The sequence below is a fragment of the Tachysurus vachellii genome, chromosome 12 (genome assembly GCF_030014155.1).
Source record: "Tachysurus vachellii isolate PV-2020 chromosome 12, HZAU_Pvac_v1, whole genome shotgun sequence".
Lineage (NCBI taxonomy): Eukaryota > Metazoa > Chordata > Actinopteri > Siluriformes > Bagridae > Tachysurus > Tachysurus vachellii.
In genome coordinates this window covers 4,423,433-4,448,394 of record NC_083471.1, presented here as the reverse complement: position 1 = coordinate 4,448,394, position 24,962 = coordinate 4,423,433, and the positions used below count along the sequence as shown (strand labels likewise).

The following is a 24,962-nucleotide window of genomic DNA, read 5'->3' as shown; positions in this document are numbered from 1 at the left end:
GTAGCGACATCTTGTGTCTCGAAGCCGGTACTACAGCTGGGCTACAGATAATTAATCTAATAATTTGTGTACATCAAAATTCTACAAACAGAAGAAATAAGATACTTTATCTCTTACTGATACCTATAACTTATTACTCGTCCTATCACAACAAGCTTGATAATAACAATAAAATAATAATAATAATAATAATAATAATAATAATAATAATAATAATAATAATAGGCCTGCTAATATAGTAACTAAACTAACCGCCATCTTGTGTTACAAATCTGCTACTACAGCTTAACTACAGATAATTTCTCGTTAGTGATCTAAATCTACATCCAGATTTTTGCAGAAAGAAGAAAGAAGAGCCTTAATGTCACATGAACAGGAATAGGATAAAATTTCCTTCACATATTCCAGCTTGGTCAGAATTTGAAGGAAAACTTTAAAGCTGCTTGTGACAATGTTTACTCTTAAAAGTCCTCTATAAATAACATTCTGTTATATTAAACAGGACGATTTACTAAATCATGTTCATTTTGCATTAGTTTTCTTTTTTCTCAGAGGAAGTCTGAATCTGTTAATACAATAATTTGAAATCAAGTTGGAGTAATATTCATCTACAGCATTAATATTGTGTTTGTCAAGATTTGGGGGTCAGGTGTAGGACCAGGTTTTGATCATTATTTTAAAACATCATCAAGTATCATCAAGACAATATTATAAATAAATAAATAAATAAATAATATTTAAAAAGGATACAAAACAAGACTCCACAACATCATTAATACAACAGATTATTTAACTCTCACTGAAAGGAACGATAAACAATAAACGATGAACCAATCAGAGGAAACACAACACAGGTGTGTACAAGAAATCAGTGAAACAACCGAGAAAGAAATTCAATCTACAAGAGACATTTACAAGGTAAATGTTCATAAAGCATTAACGTAAACCTGTGATTTCAATTACAACCAGCACTATTGTTAGAGCTGCTGTTATAGAAAACTAATCAGCACCACCTGACCAATTAAATTAGAGAATTTCACACATACCATAACCTCAGTACAGCAACATGTAATTGTAAACAATGTCATGTAAATGTAAACATTTGAGAATTCTGCTTGAATTTGTTACATGTAAAAGTCCGTGTTCTACCTTGACCACTAGGTGGTGCCTTAACACTTAGAATAATAATGTGGTTCATTGACAGGTTTCTTTATTTAATGATCCCTTTGTGCTCCAGTTAAAGGAATCAGCTATTCATTAATGAATAACAAATAACTGGAAGATTGGTAGACTTCAAAAGTCACATTTTATTTATTACACTATTTACTTACCAGAAATTCCTGCTTTTGTGATTGTTTGGGAGATTCAGTTTAAATAATATGAATAATTGTATTGATTATATTGATGTAAATTTTTTTTTATTTATTAAAAATAACACATTAAGTCCATGGAATTTAACAATCTTTTTATTTTTGCTCAAGGTTTTAACAAGTCACAAACAAGAACTTCTTACACAAGCCGATTTACACAAAAGCCTTCTAGCACATTCATTTCTTAACCTGATATATGTAAGAATGGGACACATAAGATGAGAAAAATGTCACAAACACTCAAAATATAGTTTGCAAATTTATCCATCAGCTGTTTTTAATGATTAACAGAAAAAGTGAATGCAGAACAATACCCTTAGCTAATATAATGAAGGTGAATATGAAGTAATTATCTGGAACATTTTCCCTTTTTTTAACAGTAAAATTAAACACACATAAAAATCCCACCAGAATAAATCTTGTGCTTGACCACGGCATGTATTTATTATGTTTTCAGCATTATTCTATAATATCTGAGAATATTTACATCAGATTAGTTTGTTATAATGTTGGTGTACTCAGTTTTCTCTCCAGTGTTAATCTGGACCTGAGCTGCTCCGGCTGTGTTAATGTGTTATTTAATACAGAAAGTGACAAGATCAGGTTCAGGCTGTGGAAAGACAGAAGAGGAAAATTACACATATAACACAAATTCTGTGGGTTTTGCTGTTTACTCCAAGAAGCAGGTAAAATCCTGTAAAGACGACACAAATCTCCAAATCTGACTTCTTTCTTTACACCATGTGTTGTTCTGATAGAAGCAGCAGAAGATCATTTCCTATAACTCAGTGTTCAGTGAAAGCATGTGTGGGTCATGTGTGTTACCTGCAGTGTATCACAAATACAACAAAAGCTCTAAAGGTAGAAACAGATCTGTTATAACTCATTTTACGTTTGCTAACCTGATCTGTTGGCTTTCCCTTACAGTCCGGACGTCCTTCAGTAATCACGTTCTCTCCACATGTTCCTGGTGAAGAGAAATAAACCCTCAGAAATCACACCTCTAGTGGTAACAACAATATTTTACTGTCTGACGTGATCAAGTAAGGTGTGGAGGCTGCTGTTCTGTTTGACTCACACTCAGTGACTCACAATTAACAGTCAACTTAGGGACACGTGTATGTGTGTGTGTGTGTGTGCCCTTGTGCTCTTAAATATCCAACAAACAGAACAGTAAAATGTTTATTAATAATTTAATGCAAGAATGTAGATCTGTTTTTTCATTTCTGAATAAAAAGGAAAGTTATGTCAACTAGAAGGAGGCTGCTGTGAGTTTGTTGTTTATCTTGTTTCAGTGTTGTTGAGGATGATGCAGGTGGAGAGTTTGTTGTTTTACTTGGAGGCTGTTCTGATGGAGGTCTTCTGTCTGTTGTCCCTGAGCGTGTTGAAGTTTCTCTTCTTCCTCCTGAAAAGAAAAACTTTAATAAATCTAAAGTCTGTTTATAATCACTGTTAGTAATATGGCACATGACACTCATGCTCAGTTATTAATGAAACAATGTCTGTAAAAACCTCCTTAAAAATAAAAGGTAACTTATTGTCATGTTAATGAGGTTAAATGACACCTACATAAACAACTGACATGAACCTACATGAAGATTTATAAAGTGTAATAAGTGTCAGCTGATGAGAAAATTGACAAAGATATCAGATATAGATTTCTATATTTTATTTCTCTGACTGTAAATTAGAAGAAAACACAAAGTCAGAATAAACAACATGACACTGACACCTTCTGAAGCTTTTATTAATGTTTATGTAGGTTTATGTCAGTAGTAATAAAGGTGTGTTCTGAAGGCTGTGATCTCTGGTGATGATAATCAGACAGAAATCACATGACACAAAGGTGTTTCTGTGCTGTTACCCTGCTCCTGCTCTGACCTGCACACCAAATAGGTGTCATTTTAATGTGACACACTATGACTCGTAGAGTAAAACCATCAGTTATAGTAAATTTATTGACATGTTTGTTACATATGTGACTATAATTCAGTTCTTATCAGGTCTGTTTGCACACTAAATATAAACTTTTACTGAGTATTTAAATGTTTTACCTTTAACATTAATCCTGATGTCTCTGTATTCCTTTAATCCAGTGCTGCACCTGTAGACTCTCTGATCCTCTTCTCTCAGGTCAGATATGAGCAGAGACAGATTACCAGGAGAAATGTGATTAAACAGCTGAAGTCTGTCACGATAGAGCTCATCTTTTAACACGTCAGTCCAGTGTCCTGTTCTTTTAGTCGTCCAGGTGAATATCTGAGGATTGGTGTGCAGGTCAGAGCAGGAGCAGGGTAACAGAACTGAACCACCAGGGTGTCCATTGATAACTACCTGATGTTTATCACCAGAGAGATCACAGCCTACAGACACAAACATACAAACACTCAGAATCTACTGAATACAATATAAAGTACAAAGATCAGGACTGAAACATTGACCCTGGAGCTGTGAGGAGACAACACTACACACTGCATGGTGAAAAGTACATGTGAAATAAAAGCTGTAGACACACAGAGTTTTGTTCATGGTTGAAGTTTCACTGAGATTATTCATTTGAAAGTTGAGGTTATTCAATCCTTTTTGTGTCAAATTAAAGAAAAGCGATACATAATTCAGTCCACATAGACCGCTGTTGTGTTCACTGTGTGAAAAGTTTTAAAAATTGAGAAATAGATTTAACCAAAAAATGTAAATAAAGCACAAATTAGGAGATGAAGCTGGTGATCACTGAACCGTCACTGATAAATAAAGTTAAAATATTACTTAAGGGACTTTGTCATAGGGCTAAATGGCTCCTAAATAAACTCCTAATAATAAGTGACATGAACCTAATGTTCTTCTTCTTCTTCTTCTTTCAGCTTTTCCCTTCAGGGGTCGCCACAGCGAATCATCTCTCTCCACCTATCCCTATCTTCTCATCCTCAACACTTGCACCCACTAGCTTCAAATCCTCATTAATTACATCCATATACCTTCTCTTTGGCCTTCCTCTTTGCCTCCTGCCTGGCAGCTCCATGTCCAACATTCTCCTACCAATATACTCACTCTCCCTCCTCTGAACATGTCCAAACCATCTTAATCTCGCCTCCCTAACTTTGTCCCCCAAACGTCCAACATGGGCTGTCCCTCTGATGTACTCGTTCCTAATCCTGTCCAATCTTGTCACACCCAAAGAGAACCTCAACATCTTCAGTTCGGCTACCTCTAGCTCCGACTCCTGTCTCTTCTTCAGTGACACTGTCTCTAAACCATACAGCACGGCCGGTCTCACCACTGTCCTGTACACCTTCCCCTTGATTCTTGCTGATATTTTCCTATCACACAGAACTCCTGACACCTTTCTCCACCCACTCCAACCTGCCTGCACTCGCTTATTTACTTCTTTCCCACTCTCTCCATTACTCTGGACTGTTGACCCCAAGTACTTAAACTCCTGTACCTTCTTCACCTCTTCACCCTGTAACCTTACTGTTCCACTTCCCTCCCTTTCATTCACACACATGTACTCAGTCTTACTACGACTGACTTTCATTCCTCTTCTCTCCAGCGCAAACCTCCACCTCTCCAGGTTTTCCTCCACCTGCTCCCTGCTCTCACTACAGATCACAATGTCATCTGCAAACATCATCGTCCAAGGAGACTCCTGTCTGACCTCCTCTGACAACTGGTCCATCACTATAGCAAACAGGAAGGGGCTCAGAGCCGATCCCTGATGCAGTCCCACCTCCACTGTGAACTCCTCTGTCTGACCTACAGCACACCTCACCACTGTCCTGCTCCTCTCATACATGTCCTGCACCACTCTGACATACTTCTCTGCTACTCCTGACTTCCTCATACAGTACCACAGCTCTTCTCTTGGCACCCTGTCATACGCTTTCTCTAAGTCTACAAACACACAGTGCAACTCCCTCTGACCATCCCTATACTTCTCCATCAACATTCTCAGGGCAAAAATTGCATCTGTTGTGCTCTTTCTGGGCATGAAGCCATACTGCTGCTCACAAATTTCCACCACCTTCCTTAACCTAGCTTCCACTACTCTTTCCCACAACTTCATTGTATGGCTCATCAACTTTATCCCCCTATAGTTGCTGCAACTCTGCACGTCACCCTTATTCTTAAAGATCGGCACTAACACACTCCTTCTCCATTCCTCAGGCATCCTCTCACTTTCTAAAACCCTGTTGAACAAACTAGTTAAAAATTCCACTGCTGCCTCTCCTAGACACTTCCAGACCTCTACCGGGATGTCGTCAGGACCAACTGCCTTTCCACTTTTCATCCTCTTCAAGGCCTTCCTGACTTCATCCTTTCTAATCTTATCTACTTCCTGTTCCACAGAGTTCACCCCTTCTACTCTTTTTTCCCTCTGATTTTCCTCATTCATCAGCTCCTCAAAGTATTCCTTCCATCTCCTCTGTACACTCTCCTCACTTGTGAGCACCCTTCCATCTCTATCCTTAATAATTCTAACTTGCTGCACATCCTTCCCATCTCGATCCCTCTGTCTAGCTAACCTGTACAAGTCCTTCTCTCCTTCTCTAGTGTCTAACCTAGTGTACAACTCGTCATATGCCTTCTGCTTGGCCTTAGACACCTCCCTCTTCACTCTGCGCTGTAACTCCTTGTATTCCTGTCTATTCTCTTCAGTCCTGTCCATATCCCACTTCTTCTTGGCTAATCTCTTCCTCTGTATACTATCCTGAACTTCCTCATTCCACCACCAAGTCTCCTTATCTTCTTTCCTCCTTCCAGATGACACACCCAGCACCTTTCTCCCTGTCTCCCTGATCACTTCTGCTGTAGTTTCCCAGTCATCTGGCAGCACTACCTGACCACCCAGAGCCTGCCTCAACTTCTGTCTAAATTCCTCACAACATTCCTCCTTTTTCAGCTTCCACCACTTAGTTTTCTTCTCTATCTTTGACCTCTTCGTCTTACAGACCATCAGAGTCATCCTACACACCACCATCCTATGCTGTCTGGCTAGACTCTCTCCCACTACCACTTTACAGTCACTAATCTCTTTCAGATTGCCTCTTCTACAAAGGATGTAGTCTACCTGTGTTCTCCTACCTCCACTCTTGTAAGTCACTCTATGTTCCTCCCTCTTCTGAAAATAAGTGTTAACCACAGCCATGTCCATCCTCTTAGCAAAGTCTACTACCATCTGTCCTTCAAGGTTCCTTTCCTTAACTCCAAACTTGCCCATCACCTCCTCATCACCTGTGTTCCCCTCACCAACCAACATGTCCATTAAAATCCGCTCCTATCACCACTCTCTCACCCTTGGGAATACTCTCAATCACCTCATCGAATTCACACCAGAATCTCTCTTTCTCCTCTAACTCACAACCTACCTGCGGGGCATAACCACTAACAACATTCAACATCACCCCTTCAATCTCTAACTTCAGACTCATCACCCTGTCTGACACTCTCTTCACCTCCAGAACATTCCTCACAAACTCCTCCTTCAGGACCACACCTACCCCATTTCTCTTACTAGCCACACCATAAGAATACAGCTTGAATCCTGCTCCTATACTACGAGCCTTGCTACCCTTCCACTTGGTCTCCTGTACACACAGTATATCCACCTTCCTTCTCTCCATCATATCAGCCAGCTCTCTACCTTTCCCTGTCATAGTACCAACATTCAGAGTCCCTATTCTCAGTCCTACACTCTTACCTTTCCTCTTCTCTCTCTGTCTGTGCACTCTCCTCCCTCCTCTACTTCTTCGACCAACAGTAGCCCAATTTCCACCGGCGCCCTGTAGGTCAATGGCGCCGATGGCGGTCGTTGTTAACCCGGGCCTCGACCGATCCGGTATGAAATTCGTACTGACAATTCGCATGGTTAGATTTGGCAATGTTTTACGCCGGATGCCCTTCCTGACGCAACCCTCTCTATTTATCCGGGCTTGGGACCGGCACAGAAGTCACTGGACTGTGACCCCCATGGCTAGATTCATCAACGTTCATGTTAAATTGATATAAACACCAGGTCTAGTGTGTTATGTAGAGTTTCTTTGACTGTAAATTTAAAGTTTGGTTTTAATGTTTAATGTCATATTACAATTTATTCTGATGTATCAGATATTAAGATAAAAATAACTCAACAAGTCAACAGTGACGTCTAGTGAAGTCTTTATTACGGTTTATGTCTTATGTCAGTTGACATGTAGCTCTATAAACACTACAATGTTATGAGAATAAATCTTAGTTTAGACTGAGAAATATCACAAATCCAATCCAACACCAGCCCAAAGTTCAGGTCAGTCTGATACCATAATCAGTATTTAATGTCATTTATAACTTAATACTGATGTGTCACTATATGACTCCTAAATTAATTCCCCTTCATGGTAAATGGAGTAGACATTTTATTACATATGTAACTATACTTCATTTTAAGTATGATCAAGGATGATTTTACACTAAATATAAACTATTATTGTGTATTTAAATCATTTACCTTTACCAGAAATCCTCATGTCTATGTATCCCTTCTCAGTGATGCACCTGTAGTCTACTGCATCCTCTTCTCTCAGGTCAGATATGAGCAGAGACAGATTACCAGGAGAAGTGTTATTAAACAGCTGAAGTCTGCCACGGTAGTGTTCATCATTTAACACGTCAGTCAGACCTCCTGTTCTGTAGGACATCCAGGTGAATGTGTGAGGTTTGGTGTGCAGGTCAGAGCAGGAGCAGAGTAACAGAACTGAACCACCAGGGAGTCCAATGTAAACATGTTTAGTTTGAGCAGAGAGATAACAGCCTACAGACACAAACATACAAACACTCAGAATCTACTGAATACAACATGAAGTACAATATTTTCAATTAAACTATTAAGGAAATATTTATTCTTCAGTACATTTAATTCATAAATTTTGAAATGCAAGATGGCGCCAATCTGCAAATGAGCTTCATAAATATATTTAAAATACCTAAATAGCTAAAACAACGGGAAAAAACTTAACTACGTGACTATACACACGATTTATAATGAAATAAATCAGTATTTCAACACCAAGCACTTAAATGGACACCCCCACACTTCATAAACATGTCATCTGTAGGACTTTTTAATCCTGTAATCATCACGTGACACAAACACAACCTTGTTCAGTCAGAAAGACGAGATTCGACAGAACCCAACAGTATAAAGATCATCACTGTGTGACCAATGTTCACAGAATCAGAGATTTCTATAGAGGGTCAAACTTCGGGACATTCCGTCGAGAAATCGAGTTTTCGCTCTTCAAAGTCCGGCACATTAAAGCCCCTTTAAATGCACCATCTCAGCTTTCCAAAGGATTTTTTTTGCTTTATTTTGGCTTTAAACGCGGAAATCGCTCTGAACCGAATACAGGTGGGCTAAAACAACACAAGAGGTGTGTTTCCAAATGCAGAAAATCGTGCTAAAAGTTTTGACCCCCTCTAGATAAACTGAACCGATTACACGATTACCTTCGGACAGCTATAATGTATGTAACGATGGGTTTATTGTGGATTATTTGAGTGTATTTAGTCATTTTAGAGCTGTTTTGTAACCATGAAGCGCTGACTTTTAGCTCTATCGAGGGGAAGCGACTCAGACTGGCATACAGTCATGCGCACTGTGTCCTGTAGTTAGAGGTGGGGAGACTCCAAAACAAACTGAACACTGTTGGATTTGGATGTAATGAACTCCTATAGTGACATATAAATCAATTATATAAAGTTTTATAGTTCGGTAGCTGAGAAAACTCATATACAGAGGTGTGCCAACATGCACCCACTTGGCACAGGAGTGTGTGCCACTACTAAAACCTCTCTCTAATATCTCTGATACACAATAGATCAATAAATCTTGAACCGGTTAATGATGAGATGTTATAAAATAGATTTATGGAGTTTTTAATATATATTTAATAACAATATTTTTGATATGCTGTGTAAAATTTTTATATTTTGTTAGGCGGAAATTTAATTTTATTTTTTTTCTTTGCTGCATTCCATCCTCTCTTACTCTGATCTGGTAATATATATATACTTATTTTAACACTTCTGCAGCAATCCCACGTGTTACCTTTATTTTGGCACCAGAAGTATTGAATACACCCTGAGAAACCTCAGATATTGCAGCCTGATGCCAACATGTGCCATCATGTAAACAGAAAGGTCGACCTGGACATTCTTCTACAAAAACCTCTCTTTAATATCTCTGATATACAATAGATAAATCTGGCTTTAAACAGTTAATGGTAAGGAGTTATAAAATTGATTTCTGGAGTATGTAGGCTTCATTATGAAGGTTGGGGCTATTCTCCTTTGAATTGAACATTTTTGTCAGACCGAATTGTTTATTTTTTTCTTCTTCTGTGTTCCAGCTTCTATAACTCTGATCTGGTAAAGATAAACTTATTTTAACACTTCTTATGTAGGAAGTGTAGGACGTGATGTAGGAAGTGAAGTCGGTGGTCAGAGTGAAGAAGTGACCTACAAGTTACACCAGTCCACCACACCGCTCATAGAGCCACATATTTACACTTCTGTAAAATAGTTTACACATTATGTAAAATAGAAAACGTTATGAAGATGAGCTGGTAATCAGCTAATAATATTATTTTAATCATTTTATTTACTTTTACAAAAAATTTAAATTGAATCTATTTTAGTAAATTGTGTCAAAAATAATGAAAATTGATATATAGGAGAGTCCAAATATACCATTGTTAAGAATGTTATGTTGTTAAATGCATGTAACTAATTCTAAAAAATAAAAACTATAAATATGATGTAGGAAGTGAAGAGCGACATCAGTGACAGAGAGACAGCAGAAAAAGGTGTGAAATTCACACACATCTATTTACAGCTAAGACCAGAGTGAAGAAGTGACCTACAAGTTACAGGAATTAACTTGTACTATGCTTTATATGAGTTATTATAGATACATTCAATAAGACAGAGATTGTGAGAGGTGTAATTCAGTAAACGTGTAAAAACATACACTGTAATATTATAGGGATGTAAAATAATCTCACTGTAGAATCCTCCTTATTCATTAGCCCACCTCTCTTCATCAGTACATTTTAGACTGAAGTTAATCAGGAAGAAAAAGTCCACATGATCAAAGCTGAACAGGTCTAAATAAGGACATTATAACACAAAGCATGACGTGAATGTTTACCTTGTGTATAAAGATTAATGCTGTTTTAAAATTTACATATTTTATGTTAAGAGTTCACATCAGTGAGTGTTTGGTTTATTTTTTAGGAACAGAGCTGAACTCCACCCTACTGTAAACCCAGTCTGGACAGAAACCACATGAACTAAACACAAAGCAGATGAATTGAGAACTGAATAATATTCTCTCTCCTTTCTGTAATAGAAAATAAAAAATAACTTCACTCACCTGCAGTGACGGGAAATATGACATACAAAAGATATAAACACTTCATCATTACTGATTCTTCTGAACACACACCAGTCCCTCAGTGTGAAACACACACACTGACACACTGACTGAGTGTCTCTCCTTATACACTTTGGTTTTCAGGAAACCACAACAACCACTGTGTCATTTGTCATTTAAAAAAAAATATTTTAACACTTACTCAATCGCACGCACACGCACACACACACACAAAATATATATATAGAATTTACAAAAGAAACATGTCCTTAAGATATTTGAGAAGATGTAAAAAAATTCAAAACAATTATATAAATTAGAAAATAATAATAAACAACTGGGCATGAGCTGCAACATAAACGTTACTTTATAACAGACAGGAATTCTAGTGTTTGGGACAAAGCTGTAATGTTCATCAGTATATTCACCAACAATTGTGTTTCCTGAAACTTACAGGAAGTCTTAAAGACACATTTACCACATGTGAGCTGAGGAGAACATAGAGGCTGGTCAAGAGTGATTATGAAAAGTAAGATTAATCAGAGGAGTATAATTTTAATTATTAACCTGTTTTACAGTATTAAATGTCTTTAAAAGTGATTTTATTTACTTATTTATTTATTCTTTGATTTTATTCTTGTGTCTCGAAGTTAATAATTTAAGTGTACATTAAAATTCAACAGACAGAAGAAAGAAGGTACTTTATCTCTTACTGGTACCTATAACTTATTACTCATCCTATCACAACAAACTTATATATAATATATAATATATAACTTATAATAATAACAATAATAATAATAATAATAATAATAATAATAATAATAATAATAATAATAATAGGCCTGCTAATATAGTAACTAAACTGAACGCCATCTTGTGTTACAAATCTGCTACTACAGCTTAACTACAGATAATTTCTCATTAGTGATCTAAATCTACATCCAGATTTTTGCAGAAAGAAGAAAGAAGAGCCTTAATGTCACATGAACAGGAATAGGATAAAATTTCCTTCATATATTCCAGCTTGGGGACACGGTGGCTTAGTGGTTAGCACGTTCGCCTCACACCTCCAGGGTCGGGGTTTGATTCCCGCCTCCACCTTGTGTGTGTGGAGTTTGCATGTTCTCCCCGTGCCTCGGGGGTTTCCTCCGGGTACTCCGGTTTCCTCCCCCGGTCCAAAGACATGCATGGTAGGTTGATTGGCATCTCTGGAAAATTGTCCGTAGTGTGTGATTGCGTGAGTGAATGAGAGTGTGTGTGTGCCCTGCGATGGGTTGGCACTCCGTCCAGGGTGTATCCTGCCTTGATGCCCAATGACGCCTGAGATAGGCACAGGCTCCCCGTGACCCAAGGTAGTTCGGATAAGCGGTAGAAGATGAATGAATGAATGAATGAATGAATGAATATTCCAGCTTGGTCAGAATTTGAAGGAAAACTTTAAAGCTGCTTGTGACAATGTTTACTCTTAAAAGTCCTCTATAAATATTCTTACACAAGCCTATTTACACAAAAGCCTTCTAGCACATTCATTTCTTAACCTGATATATGTAAGAATGGGACACATAAGATGAGAAAAATGTCACAAACACTCAAAATATAGTTTGCAAATTTATCCATCAGCAGTTTATAATGATTACCAGAAAAAGTGAATGCAGAACAATACCCTTAGCTAACATAATGAAGGTGAATATGAAGCAATTATCTGGAACCTTTTCCCTTTTTTTAACAGTAAAATTAAACACATAAAAATCCCACCAGAATAAATCTTGTACTTGACCACGGTGTGTATTTATTCTGTTTTCAGCATTATTCTATAATATCTGAGAATATTTAAATCACATTAGTTTGTTATAATCAGTTTTCTCTCCAGTGTTAATCTGGACCTGAGCTGCTCCGGCTGTGTTAATGTGTTATTTAATACAGAAAGTGACAAGATCAGGTTCAGGCTGTGGAAAGACAGAAGAGGAAAATTACACATATAACACAAATTCTGTGGGTTTTGCTGTTTACTCCAAGAAGCAGGTAAAATCCTGTAAAGACGACACAAATCTCCAAATCTGACTTCTTTCTTTACACCATGTGTTGTTCTGATAGAAGCAGCAGAAGATCATTTCCTATAACTCAGTGTTCAGTGAAAGCATGTGTGGGTCATGTGTGTTACCTGCAGTGTATCACAAATACAACAAAAGCTCTAAAGGTAGAAACAGATCTGTTATAACTCATTTTACGTTTGCTAACCTGATCTGTTGACTTTCCCTTACAGTCTGGACGTCCTTCAGTAATCACGTTCTCTCCACATGTTCCTGGTGAAGAGAAAAAATAAACCCTCAGAAATCACACCTCTAGTGTTAACAACAATATTTTACTGTCTGACGTGATCAAGTAAGGTGTGGAGGCTGCAGTTCTGTTTGACTCACACTCACATGTGACTGACATTTAACAGTAAACTCAGCGATAGTCATCTCAACTGAGTGTGTGTGTGTGTGTATGTGTGTGCTTTTTGATATCCAACAAAATTCTAAAAACTGTGTATTAATAAATAAATGTAAGAATGTAGATATGAAGTTCACTTCTGATTAAAAAGGAAAGGTGATTTATAATCACACCCTCCAGTGTCACCCACATGAGGATGAGGTTCCCCTTTGTGTCTGGTTCCTCTCAAGGTTTCTTCCTTTACCATCTAAGGGAGTTTTTCCTCCCCACAGTCACCTGAGTCACCTCAGACTTGCTCATTGGGGATAAACACATTTAAGAATTTTGCATTCTATTAATCTTTATAATAACCTTTTGTTCTATGTTTATGTTCTGTAAAGCTGCATTGAGACGATGTCAATTGTAAAAAGCGCCATACAAATAAATTTGAATTGCATTGAATTAAATTGAACACTGATGACGCAATAATTTCCGGCAGAAGTCCATCGTTAGGATGACGCTGGTTGCTAGGTAACCGCTTTATTACGTAATAGAAGCAACGCTGTTCCAAGTGTTCTAATTTCCTCATCATTCGAAGCGGATAACGTCAGAACAAAAGCAGACCATGAACTTTGACACCATTTCTCGCGATATCGAGGTAAGTTCATGCAAATTAAAAATCATTTAAAGATGTTTGTATTTTCCACCGGGCCTAAAGATTTTCTGTCCTCTAAAGCTACCGATTGTCTCCTCTCATAATGTCTTATACCGGATTGACTTGTAATGATTATGTTTTAAACCGTGTTTATGCGACTTTATAGGATTCCCACTTTTTTTTTTTAATGTACAGGGCTGTCAAGTGTCACGCATTGAGTGACATTCACGCATTCTGATCTTTTCTCCCGCTCTCCCACCACACATTGTATTTCTCACGCAGAAAAACCTTTTACTATTAATCATTTATTTAATAAGCCGCAGCACCCAAAATGTATCAGTCCGCACCGCTGTCTCTATGGAACCGGGCAGGAATCAAGCGCGTCTCAGTTCTTAACCGAGCCTGACACTTATCAGCCAATCAAAAAAAGAGGCTACACAATAACCAATCAGAAAAGATTTAACGGAACAACCAATGAAAAAAAAAAACATTCATTAGAGAGGGTTCGATAGTCGGTTTGAACAAAACCTCAACACGAAACAGTTTGTCTCTGGACGGGACATTGTCCTCAATCATGACCCTAAAAATGTCTGGGCTCGAGCTGAACTGTTTTATATGGGAGCAACATTACAAATGATAAAGGAGTCCAAAAAGGCAACAAACACTTACAATAAACACCACCAGTCATAATCTCTCTCTCTCTCTCTCTCTCTCTCTCTCTCTCTCTCTCACACACACACACACACACACACACACACACACACACATATGAATAAATTGAAATTGTACATTTTTTTTTTTTTTTTACTTTTTGTAAAAAAATCTTCAAGGCTTGTTGTTCATTCATGAAATGGAGTTAGGAATCATATTGTGCGGAATCGGCTCAAAGTCCGATTCCTCGATTCCAAACATTTTATATACTTTTACTATAAAAGTTGAAAGTTTCATCAAGTCTCAACATTTCCGTTCACCTTGTGTTTTACCTTCACAATGATATGTGGTACCAGTGCAGTATCATTTCCAGCTAATGTTTAACTAACTAATCACTGTATGTTTTTCTCATTTCAGAGATTTGATGGATGCTAAAATGTCTGTTGGTGGAACACAGATTAAGCCTTGTCACAGTTTTGGTGTGTGCAAAGATGTAAAGAACAACTTACTCTTTCAGGATGAGGAGACGGTGATTTTCCCAAGTGGAAAGTACTGTATAAGTTACAACTTCCATCAGCAACACCCCAAGTTCATCCACAGTAAGTCTGCTGAAAGCTTCACTTCCTCTTGTACTTTTTTTTTTAAAAACAACCTAAGCACTGACAGAATTTTTTTTCCCCTAAAGTACGGTGTAAATTTACCATCAAACGTACAATTATGTATAAAAACTAACATTTGACTCTATTGATTCTGTTCAGTAGCTTTTGGATCTGTTTTAATTTTAATCATTTAGTCGTCCAACTCTAATGTTATTCCACAGGAACAAAGGGAAGCAATGCCATGCAGGCCCTGGCTTTAAGCCCAGATCGGCGCTACCTGGCCGTGTCAGAGCGGGGTAAATGGGGCTCCATTGTCATCATTGATTTGGAGGACCAAAAGCGGCCCAAGAAACAGGTTCTAATGGGGAAGGACTGCGGCGTGCAGGATTTCATCTGCATGGCGTTTTCGGCTGACGCGGAGTACCTGATAGGCCAGGCTGGGGGACCCACGTGGAACCTCATCTGCTGGCAGTGGAAGAAAAACAAGCTCATCGCGACAGTGAAGACCACGATACAAGGCAATATCAGTCAGGTAGAAATTTTAAAACTCTTGTAGTTTAAAATTCTGTAATATTGAAGATATTTCTCTATTAAGAACATGCATACAAGTGGCAGAAAATAACAATTCCAGCTTATCCATTAAAGGTTTAACCGATTTTTATCCTGGACAGTGTTCATGTGATCCTGTGCTCACAATGTTATAAACACTGTCACGGTTTCACGTGTGTTTTCACGAGTGTATACTGAGTGTTCTCTTTTCTCAATCTCAGATCAGCTTTAACCCAGAGAATGAGAAACAGGTCTGCGTGACCGGAAAGGGAATTTTTAAGATCTTTAAATTCAAGACGGAAACCCTGAGACTAGAGAAATCATATAAGGTGGAGAAGCTGAACATCCTGTGCCACACGTGGATGCCTGGGGACTTCGTTATTGCAGGATCTGAGGAAGGGCAACTGCTAATTTTGAAATCCAAATGCCTGCAAAGACTGGGGAAAGAATCTGAGGGGTAACCATGGAGAACCTCTCAAGCATCTTTTCCCTTGTTCTGTTTTATCTTTGTGATGCTTGTATCATCCTACTGTGTATAATAAAATAATTTTTATTGAATTTTACTCAAAGCATCACGTTCCACTTTCTCTCCCTTGACAGACAAAAGGAGAAGGTGGAATCACCGACTCCGATGGCGGCTGTCACTGCCATCGTGCCTTATTCCAAAGGCTTCGCCTGTTCATCAGGGCGGGGATTAGTTAGTCTCTATGAGGAGACTCAGTATAATGATGACTACAGGAAGATAGAGACATTAAGAGTGAGTAATTTGTATTTAACCTTCTGCAGAAGCTTTTATGCTAGACAACTTATACAGTAAATGAGGTAACTGTGCAAGTTTAAGGGTGAGCTCAAGATTCCACTTGTGGTTCTCTGGCAATGCTGAGATTCGAAACCGCAGCCTTCTTCACAACTTGCCTGAACCTTAACTATAATTCATTTTGTGTGATTCAAAAGTCTATTTTAACTCTCTAGCACAAGAGCAGAGAGAGGTATAGAGATAAACTTGTATATCCAGGATAGCTGATATGCTAGAAGTGTTAAAGCATGTGGTGTTCACTCTAAAGTACAGTTCTATAGGATCGATATTATGTATTGATTGCTACTTGGGAGTATCAGTAGGTATAAGCATTAAGAGCTGTGTTCCTCTGTTCTGCAGATTCCTGTGCACCCATACAGCAGTCAGCCGCTTCAGGAGATCGCCACGATGTGCACTAGTCCATCAGAGGAGACGCTGGCCATCAGCACAGAACAAGGCCAGCTCTATCACATCAGCTTCACTTCAGAGGACATTATTGAGGTAACAGAATAACAAACGGTTTGATGGGGATACAGTAATAAAGAAAGTCTTTAAATTGGAAACGTACTGTACTGACTTCTGCTTCTGCATTTCTTCAGAATAAGAAGACCAAGTTCAAATACCTGTCTCACTGTCTTCACTCGGGGAGCATCACAGGTATGTCTGTCTGTGCGACGAAACCGCTCATCGCTACCTGCTCCAAGGACTGCACCGTGCACATCTGGAACTACAGCACCAAGTAGGAGGAAAAAATAATATGTTTTATAATAAAAATGTTTGATACTCCTCAATACTGACATGAGTAAGGTACTGGACATTAATGATTCGGCATAATGATCACCATCAGACCATCAGACACAGACATGTCCTGTTTTTTTTCTCTACAGGACTCTGGTGCAGTTTAAGGAGTTTGACGAAGAGCCGCTCTGCGTCTCGATACACCCGAACAGCCTTTTCATCCTGGTGGGTTTCTCCACTGAAGTCTGCCTCATGAACGTGTTAAATGACAACATGCGTACTGTCCGTAAATACCCCACAGGCAGCTGCACTGAGGTGAGTTCTCACTGACGTGAACTTAGCGTTCCAAATTCTTTTTTTCATACTTGAAATCTGTGTGTTGTTTTTCTAGAAGATGTGTATAGATGTAGTGGGTTAAATAAAGTATGTATGTGTCTACAGTGTGTGTTCAACCACGATGGCAACAAGTTTGCCTCCGTCAACCAAAACGTGATCACCATTTACAACATCAGAACACAGAAAAAAATGGACCTGAACGAACATCATAAGAAGGTCGGTATAAATATAAATTTTCATAACAAATGAATTTTTTATTAAATAAACGAAACATGATGGCACGGTGGCTTAGTGGTTAGCACGTTCGCCTCACACCTCCAGGGTTGGGGGTTCGATTCCCACCTCCGCCTTGTGTGTGTGGAGTTTGCATGTTCTCCCCGTGCCTCGGGGGTTTCCTCCGGGTACTCCGGTTTCCTCCCCCGGTCCAAAGACATGCATGGTAGGTTGATTGGCATCTCTGGAAAATTGTCCGTAGTGTGTGATTATGAGAGTGTGTGTGCCCTGCGATGGGTTGGCACTCCGTCCAGGGTGTATCCTGCCTTGATGCCCGATGACGCCTGAGGTAGGCACAGGCTCCCCGTGACCCGAGGTAGTTCGGGATAAGCGGTAGAAAATGAGTGAGTGAGTGAGAGAGAGAGTAAACGAAACAAATATCCATCACCCTGATACCATGTTCTGACCCTTCAGGTGCAGTCTGTAAAGTGGAGCGAAAATGATACTCGCCTGGTGTCATGTGGGATGGACGGCAACGTATTTGTGTGGGACGTTCTGGTCGGCAACGTGGTGATTAGGAACGAGAAAACGTGTTCCTATGCAGACATGGCGTTCTCACCTACCAACGGGAGCATCCACTGTGTAGACCGCAGCCATATTTGGGAGATCAGTAATGAAGGGGTAAGTCTAAGAAAACCATCATGTGATTATAAAAAGTGGATAAAATTACAATTAATTAACAATTACAATTAATATTATTTCCCCCCTCTATATGTGTACTGACAGAATGATAAAATTGACTTGATTTGCATGTGTTTTTGTTTGCATTCAGGTCCTGTGTGAAATGGCCTCAGATGGCGCGGCCAACACAGCCATCGCCGTGACTCGTTCGGGCAGATCTGTCTTCGTCGGCACCGCCGCTGGTACCGTGAAGGTCCTTGATTACTCTTTAGAAAAAGAGATGAAATGGAAAGAACATCAGGCCCATTCTGGTCCCATCACCAAAGTATGTGTATGTTCTGGAAGTGACGAGATGCCGTAATAATGAAAACAGAAATAGTTTAACGTATATATTGTAGATAATGTTAGCTCTGATTTATTTAGCTGATGTCGATTTTATTTGTTCTTGGTGTTTAAACAAACTTTTCCATCGAATTTGACATTTTTTCTTTCATTGTGTGTGCAGATGGCTGTCACACCCAGTGATCAGTACCTGCTGACCGCCTCAAAGGACGGCTCCCTTTTCATATGGTCGATCAGTGACGAGGATGGACAGACCGTTGAGACGGTCAGTGAAGTAGACTACACCGAGGAGGTCCTTTGTACGAAGAAATTTGTGGATGAAAAGGTAAGTATGACAATGCCATGAGCTATACGTTCATTAAAACCGACGGAACGCTGTTTCACTTACAGTAGTACCTTTCACAGTGGTGCAGTGAGGTGCATCCAGGACTGCTGCAGGATTAAATGCTTATCATCCTGAAACTTTACACTGATGTCCAGTCTCTGATATTATCCCGTGTTTAATTTCTCCAGGAGGACACGATAAATGAGCTCAAGTTCCACGTCGAGTGGATGGAGAAGGAGCAGGAGATCACAATGAACATGATGGACGTAAACTGCAATGAGAAAATAAATGGCATTAAGCAGTCGTACCAGAAGCAGATACAGGCTCTGAAAGAAGAACTCCAGGTCAGGATCTCAGGCTGATTAAATCGATTTGATTGTATTTTTAGGTATCAGGTGAAAAAACGAGTGTAAGGTTATATCACACGTAAGTGAGTAATTCAATAAAAATGGTTTGTATCTCACGGTAGATACTGAGATCTTTGAAGCAGATGGAGAAGGACTCTTACGAGAACGTGAAGGCAGAGATGAAAGAGAATACTGCCAAAGCGATGAAGGACCGGGGTAAATACAATCACTATATGTCAACATTGTGTCTTTACAGAAGAGCTTGTTTCAGTTTGGGTTTTCAGAGTCACCTGGAAGCTCAGCTGCTTTAGAACAATTGCCTCGGTTTATCTTATGATCTGGAAGCCTAGAGTTTGGTTGAATTTTCTAGACTTCACCATCCTGTATTATAATAGTACCCGATTTAAAATGCATGACAAATTTTGTTGCTAGAGATGATCCTCGATATGGAGCCCCGTCTGGAATTCGAGAAGAACAAAGAGTTCGAGCAGAAACTGCAGCTTGTGCAGGAGAATCTTGAAAACGAGCTACAGAAGACTAAGGAGAACAACCGCTCTGAAATGGAGGAGAGCAAACAGGCCTATGACACCGAGCTGCAGGAGGTGATCAGCCATACTTCCTGTTATTATTATCTGTACTGTATCTATTGCTTTAGCATCTACTGTACGCTATTATTTTTATCTGTATCTAGTTAGCTTAGCACTTTTGTCTCATTTTGTCCTGCGTGTGTCAATGCGGAGCAGCTCTGTACGGAATTGCGATCCATTTAAATCCAGCCTTGGGATTAGTATGTTTGGAATTTATACTCTTGGCTGTGTCTTTGTCCATCTCCGCTATACAGCTACAGGCAGCGTTTGAGCAGGAAGTGAAGAACGCTAAGGACAAGCAGCAAAGGATTCTGGAAGACGCTACTTACGAGATCCTGGAACTTTACTCAGAGTATGAAAAAGATATCCAGGAGGAGAAGGAGACCGCGCAGATGTTCGAGCAAGAACTGCAGCTCATGGATAAAAATGTATGTCTTTTTATGATTTGTTCCGATCACTGTAGCTTTTTAAATCGTTTGCTTTTGGGAAACAGCAAACACTGAACCACGAAGTGGCAAATCGACATGTTTTAAAATCCTTGTCAACACCTGACACGACGTAAGTAATGTGTGCATACGCTTGTTTTCAGTTAACAACATACTGGACCATCAAAAGCCTGTCAGAAGAACAGCTCTCCAAGATCTCTGAACTAAGGGAGGAAATGCAGAAGCTGAAGGACCAGCTCTGGGATGTGAGTCAAAACTTCAGGTGTCTGTCAAAGGTGAAGGAGGAGCAAAGCCAGATCATCTCTGACCAGGTAAAGCTTGTGCTATCACTACCAGAGCTTTGTAGAAACATTATTTTTTACAGTATGTTCTGTGGCGTAATTCTCTGTCTATGTCGGCGTATAGTATGTAATTGTGTGTGGTATAAATTTAGAGCAAGATATCTGTAAAACTCAGTATCCTGGGATTCAGTACTAAAGTTCTTTGGTATAACAGAATGTTGAATAAATTAGCCATTAATAAATTAAGACGGGGGGCACGGTGGCTTAGTGGTTAGCACGTTCGCCTCACACCTCCAGGGTCGGGGTTCGATTCCTGCCTCCGCCTTGTGTGTGTGGAGTTTGCATGTTCTCCCCGTGCCTCGGGGGTTTCCTCCGGGTACTCCGGTTTCCTCCCCTGGTCCAAAGACATGCATGGTAGGTTGATTGGCATCTCTGGAAAATTGTCTGTAGTGTGTGATTGCGTGAGTGAATGAGAGTGTGTGTGTGTGTGTGTGCCCTGCGATGGGTTGGCACTCCGTCCAGGGTGTATCCTGCCTTGATGCCCGATGACGCCTGAGATAGGCACAGGCTCCCCGTGACACGAGGTAGTTCGGATAAGCGGTAGAAGATGAATGAATGAATGAATGAATGAAATCGTGCAATAAATTAAAAGGGAATCTGTTCTGACCCCTGCAGGAAAGCTCTATCGAGGAGCTCAAGAAAAACATCGAGGACTTGGAGCGGAGCCTAGAAGAGAGCAAGAAAGAACTGTTCAGCGTGATAGTTCAGAGTGAAAAACATGATAAAGAGAGGAAGGGCAGCAGTCAACTGAGTGTAATCGGGCAACTTCAGGAAAAAGTAGAGGAGAATAATTACATGTTCTCAAAGGTGAGGAGTTTATTAGTATGACTCTCTGGCAGATTTTATGCAACAGATGACCGGCACTACGATTATACTACAAGCTAATCAGAGGAGGTTGTTATTTTAGATTGTTGCTGAGATATCAGTGGCCATGAAGAAGAACCAGGAGATCATTTTTGACCTGAAGCGGAAAATCGAAGTTAAGGATAAAGACTTAAGCATAGAGAGGGAGAAGGTTCGTTTCACCACAATATCCTTTAACGATTCATCGTTTCTTAAGACGCAAGCTCTTATATTTTTCCATGAAGGTTTCCTAGATTTAGCATGTAGTTATTACTCGGATTATCCGAGACACGGATAATAAGTGTTAGATTTTTACCACTGGTGCAATTAGACTGTAATGTCTTTGTTCTTACAGGTCATAAGTGTGAATAACATGGTGGAAAGGATGAAGAATGACATCTACAACTGCTCACGCTTCATCCAAGAGCCCAAGAAGCTGAAGGAGAAGTTTATTGAGCTTCACAAGCGCCATATACATGAACCTGACGTGAGAATAATATACACACCCTGTTATAATATACACAGAATACACAGCCTATTATGTTTATACAGTACCTGACTGAGTGTGATGACTGTAACAGGTGAACATCAGTGTGGTAGATGAGGATTTGCTGAAGCACAATAAGCAAATAGAATACTTCTACAACATTCTGGAAAGCCAGAGGTCAGCGCACATTAAGGAGATGCAGACTGAGATGAACAAGAACTACAGGCTAACAGCAGTGAGAAAGATTTCTCATCGACTTTTTTGCCCGATTTAAGATCTAAATTACATTAGATTCACTTTGACATGTTTTTTCATGTGTGTAGGAGAATAGATCTCTGAGTGAGCAGCTTATAGATCAGAGGCTAAAGCAGCTACATTTACTGAACAGCTGCAAAGAGCAGAATATCCAGTGTAACTGCAGTAAGTAACAAAAATACAGACATATGTCTTACTTTTCTTTTGGTTTAAAGCACTCAAGAGAATACGCACTTTCTTTTTATTTGAACAGTGGCGTCAGGTAAAAAAAAGAACAAGTGTGTGTACACAGCAGACCAGAAGAGTCTCCTGAAGTTGAGACAAAGACAAATAACCTGGTGACGAGAGGACAGCAGAATTTCCACCCGTTCATCACACAAACAAGAACAGACGATCACCTGGGAGGTGTCTAATACTTGGATATAGTCTAGTACGGTTGTGCGTACCTGCTGAGGTCTGAAAGCAACCTCCAGGAAACTATTCACAGATTGTTTATTGGTGAATACATCCTTATCCAACATGGGCAAGCAGCAGGAGGGTGTTTAAAGTCAAGCACTGCTGACTCGGCTGTGGCCACAAACAGGACGTCGTATGCGTCCTTACGCTACATGATTGTTGAAAGTCTCAGCATTAGAAAATATCCAAGTGTTTGACACCACCCCTGGTCATCTAAAGATAAAAAAAGGGGGGAATGGGAATAAATAAATAAAGTCTGATGCTACATTTAATAACTGTCATCATTTAAATCCTGGTGCATGTAAAAATAACACTGGTAAATTATTTGATAATAGTACAAAGCTGTTTTTGTCAATCATTTTATATTTTTATTTTATTCTTAGGTGTAGATCAGAAAACTTTGCTGTCCTGTTCTTTGGATCCATTTACATTTGACCAACGTGGCAGTTCAATTTTATTGCTAGTGATTTTATTTGCTATTACAGTTATTTTGAGTGGCATGGTGTTTAATTTAATTATTCAAGTATTTAGTGGAGGGGGGCACGGTGGCTTAGTGGTTAGCACGAACGGCCTCCGCCTTGTGTGTGTGGAGCTTGCATGTTCTCCCCGTGCCTCGGGGGTTTCCTCCGGGTACTCCGGTTTCCTCCCCTGGTCCAAAGACATGCATGGTAGGTCGATTGGCATCTCTGGAAAATTGTCCGTAGTGCGTGAGTGAATGAGAGTGTGTGTGTGCCCTGTGATGGGTTGGCACTCCGTCCAGGGTGTATCCTGCCTTGATGAGTGATGACGCCTGACATAGGCACAGGCTCCCCGTGACCCGAGGTAGTTTGGATAAAGCGGTAGAAGATGAATGAATGAAATGAATGAATGAATGAAAGTATTTAGTGGTATTTACAGTTCATTTTGAAAGCACGTGGGGACACCGTTAATCCGCTCTCCATTTCCGGTTTTCCCACAAACACCTGAGCGATCCTGAAAGCCGCCATTTAAATGAACGGGTCCAGGCCTGGACAATAAAAAGACGGGATTTATTTAACCAGTCTTAGAATTTATCAAAGCATGTAATTGTTTAAGTGAAGCTGGCTCACATGGAAAAGCCAGGTTTTTAGTAATGCTAATTTAACATCTAAACCACGGCACACATTTTCCCAGATTACAACGGCATGATGTTTGGAAGACACTCTTTTAGGAATAAGGATACTCTTTACTGTTGGGGAAAAGAGGAGTGTCGAAGAAAGGGATCGTGACATTTTTTTATAAATATGTACAAATCGCAGCATTTATGACTTACTCTTGTTACGCTACGTATATTTTAGTGGTCAATAAAATGGTGTTATTCTATAATGAAATTCTGATCCATGTGAAAAATCATTCAAACATCATAAAACTTCAAAATTATTAATGTAATGCCCCCTTTTTTAACCATAGAAAATTGTTGCCAGTGATATGGTAGCACAACCTTATTTTAAAACATGAAGTGTTTTTGGCGATGAAAGAAACGATTTGTGAAAATGTGACGTTAATTGTTAAATGTTAATCGTCTCGCACGTTCACATCGGTCAGGAAAACAGGTTACATTGGCAGCAATACGTACACGTGCTGTAAGATGACATGGACCACTAATGTTTGGGGTTATGAGCAGTTCCTTCCCTCCTCCATACTCTTCATCCCATCATTCTGGTACGTCTCATAACTGTACACCCTTTTATTAATTCATTTTATTGATGTATATAGTCAGTCTCTAAATATCAACCAGCCTGTTTTTTCCCCTCCATTAGTTTTAGCCAGTTTTAAAAAAAAAACCCACATAATCTCAAACAAACTCTCAAATGATTTTCAGGTCCCACTTTAATTTCACAGTTATTTCTCAGGATTGTCAAGTAACAATACACAAATCATCTCATTATTTATCCATCGTTAAATAAACCAAAATGACATTAAATATCCAATAGACAATAAGCTGTGCTCAATGAAGATTGTCAAAATATTAACGTTAAGCACTGCGACTGGGCTAAACTCTATAAAGTCATGATGTCTATAGCATGTAGATTGGATGGCGGTATGTGGTACGAAACAGAAGGTATGAGCAAAAATAATCCTGCATTGCACTTGTTGCAGAAA

General features: G+C 39.3%; 3 protein-coding genes across 8 annotated transcripts in view; 1 reads left to right on the top strand and 2 right to left on the bottom strand.

The window, feature by feature from the left end:
* Positions 1–1,451: 1,451 nt before the first annotated feature.
* LOC132855136 (uncharacterized) lies at positions 1,452–10,868 on the bottom strand. Of its 5 annotated transcripts, none has more exons than XM_060883889.1 (6): positions 10,780–10,868; positions 7,855–8,157; positions 3,425–3,733; positions 2,707–2,775; positions 2,273–2,337; positions 1,452–1,980 (listed from the first exon to the last, which is right to left on the bottom strand). In XM_060883889.1, exons 1-6 carry the CDS (start codon positions 10,826–10,828, stop codon positions 1,945–1,947), a joined length of 831 nt encoding a protein of 276 aa, XP_060739872.1. In that variant the 5' UTR covers positions 10,829–10,868; the 3' UTR covers positions 1,452–1,944. The 5 variants fall into 5 exon arrangements, with proteins under 5 accessions (XP_060739872.1, XP_060739873.1, XP_060739874.1 ...); XM_060883890.1 differs by having other exon boundaries at positions 2,707–2,772; XM_060883891.1 differs by lacking the exon at positions 2,707–2,775.
* A 4,053-nt stretch (positions 10,869–14,921) lies between these two features.
* Positions 14,922–22,753, top strand: LOC132855138 (cilia- and flagella-associated protein 57-like). The gene is made up of 22 exons (XM_060883892.1): positions 14,922–15,099; positions 15,321–15,631; positions 15,870–16,105; positions 16,249–16,405; positions 16,805–16,945; positions 17,044–17,183; positions 17,332–17,497; positions 17,624–17,734; positions 18,206–18,412; positions 18,564–18,737; positions 18,918–19,079; positions 19,268–19,423; positions 19,549–19,642; positions 19,859–20,028; positions 20,268–20,441; positions 20,603–20,770; positions 21,416–21,607; positions 21,708–21,815; positions 21,999–22,130; positions 22,225–22,365; positions 22,454–22,550; positions 22,639–22,753. The coding sequence occupies exons 1-22, from the start codon at positions 14,925–14,927 to the stop codon at positions 22,725–22,727; spliced, it is 3,501 nt and encodes a 1,166-aa protein (XP_060739875.1). The 5' UTR covers positions 14,922–14,924; the 3' UTR covers positions 22,728–22,753.
* A 1,918-nt stretch (positions 22,754–24,671) lies between these two features.
* Positions 24,672–24,962, bottom strand: part of map3k5 (mitogen-activated protein kinase kinase kinase 5) — a 54,449-nt gene continuing 54,158 nt past the window's right edge. For both annotated transcript variants that reach the window (XM_060882836.1, XM_060882837.1), the window contains exon 30: positions 24,672–24,962. This exon is cut by the window's right edge and continues 956 nt beyond it. The gene's annotated coding sequence lies outside the window, so the exon portion shown is untranslated.

What these genes read in the sequence shown, in the direction of transcription:
- LOC132855136 (XM_060883887.1), bottom strand. Translation starts at nt 10,828, where the DNA reads ATGATGAAGTGTTTATATCTTTTGTATGTCATATTTCCCGTCACTGCA. An exon ending in CATATTTCCCGTCACTGCAG is followed by an intron (nt 8,158 to 10,779) that starts GTGAGTGAAGTT and finishes TTGTGTCTGTAG; the next exon opens with GCTGTTATCTCTCTGCTCAA. An exon ending in CATCAGGATTAATGTTAAAG is followed by an intron (nt 2,776 to 3,424) that starts GTAAAACATTTA and finishes TTTTCTTTTCAG; the next exon opens with GAGGAAGAAGAGAAACTTCA.
- LOC132855138 (XM_060883892.1), top strand. Translation starts at nt 14,925, where the DNA reads ATGGATGCTAAAATGTCTGTTGGTGGAACACAGATTAAGCCTTGTCAC. An exon ending in ATGACACCGAGCTGCAGGAG is followed by an intron (nt 20,029 to 20,267) that starts GTGATCAGCCAT and finishes TCCGCTATACAG; the next exon opens with CTACAGGCAGCGTTTGAGCA. An exon ending in TGCAGCTCATGGATAAAAAT is followed by an intron (nt 20,442 to 20,602) that starts GTATGTCTTTTT and finishes GCTTGTTTTCAG; the next exon opens with TTAACAACATACTGGACCAT.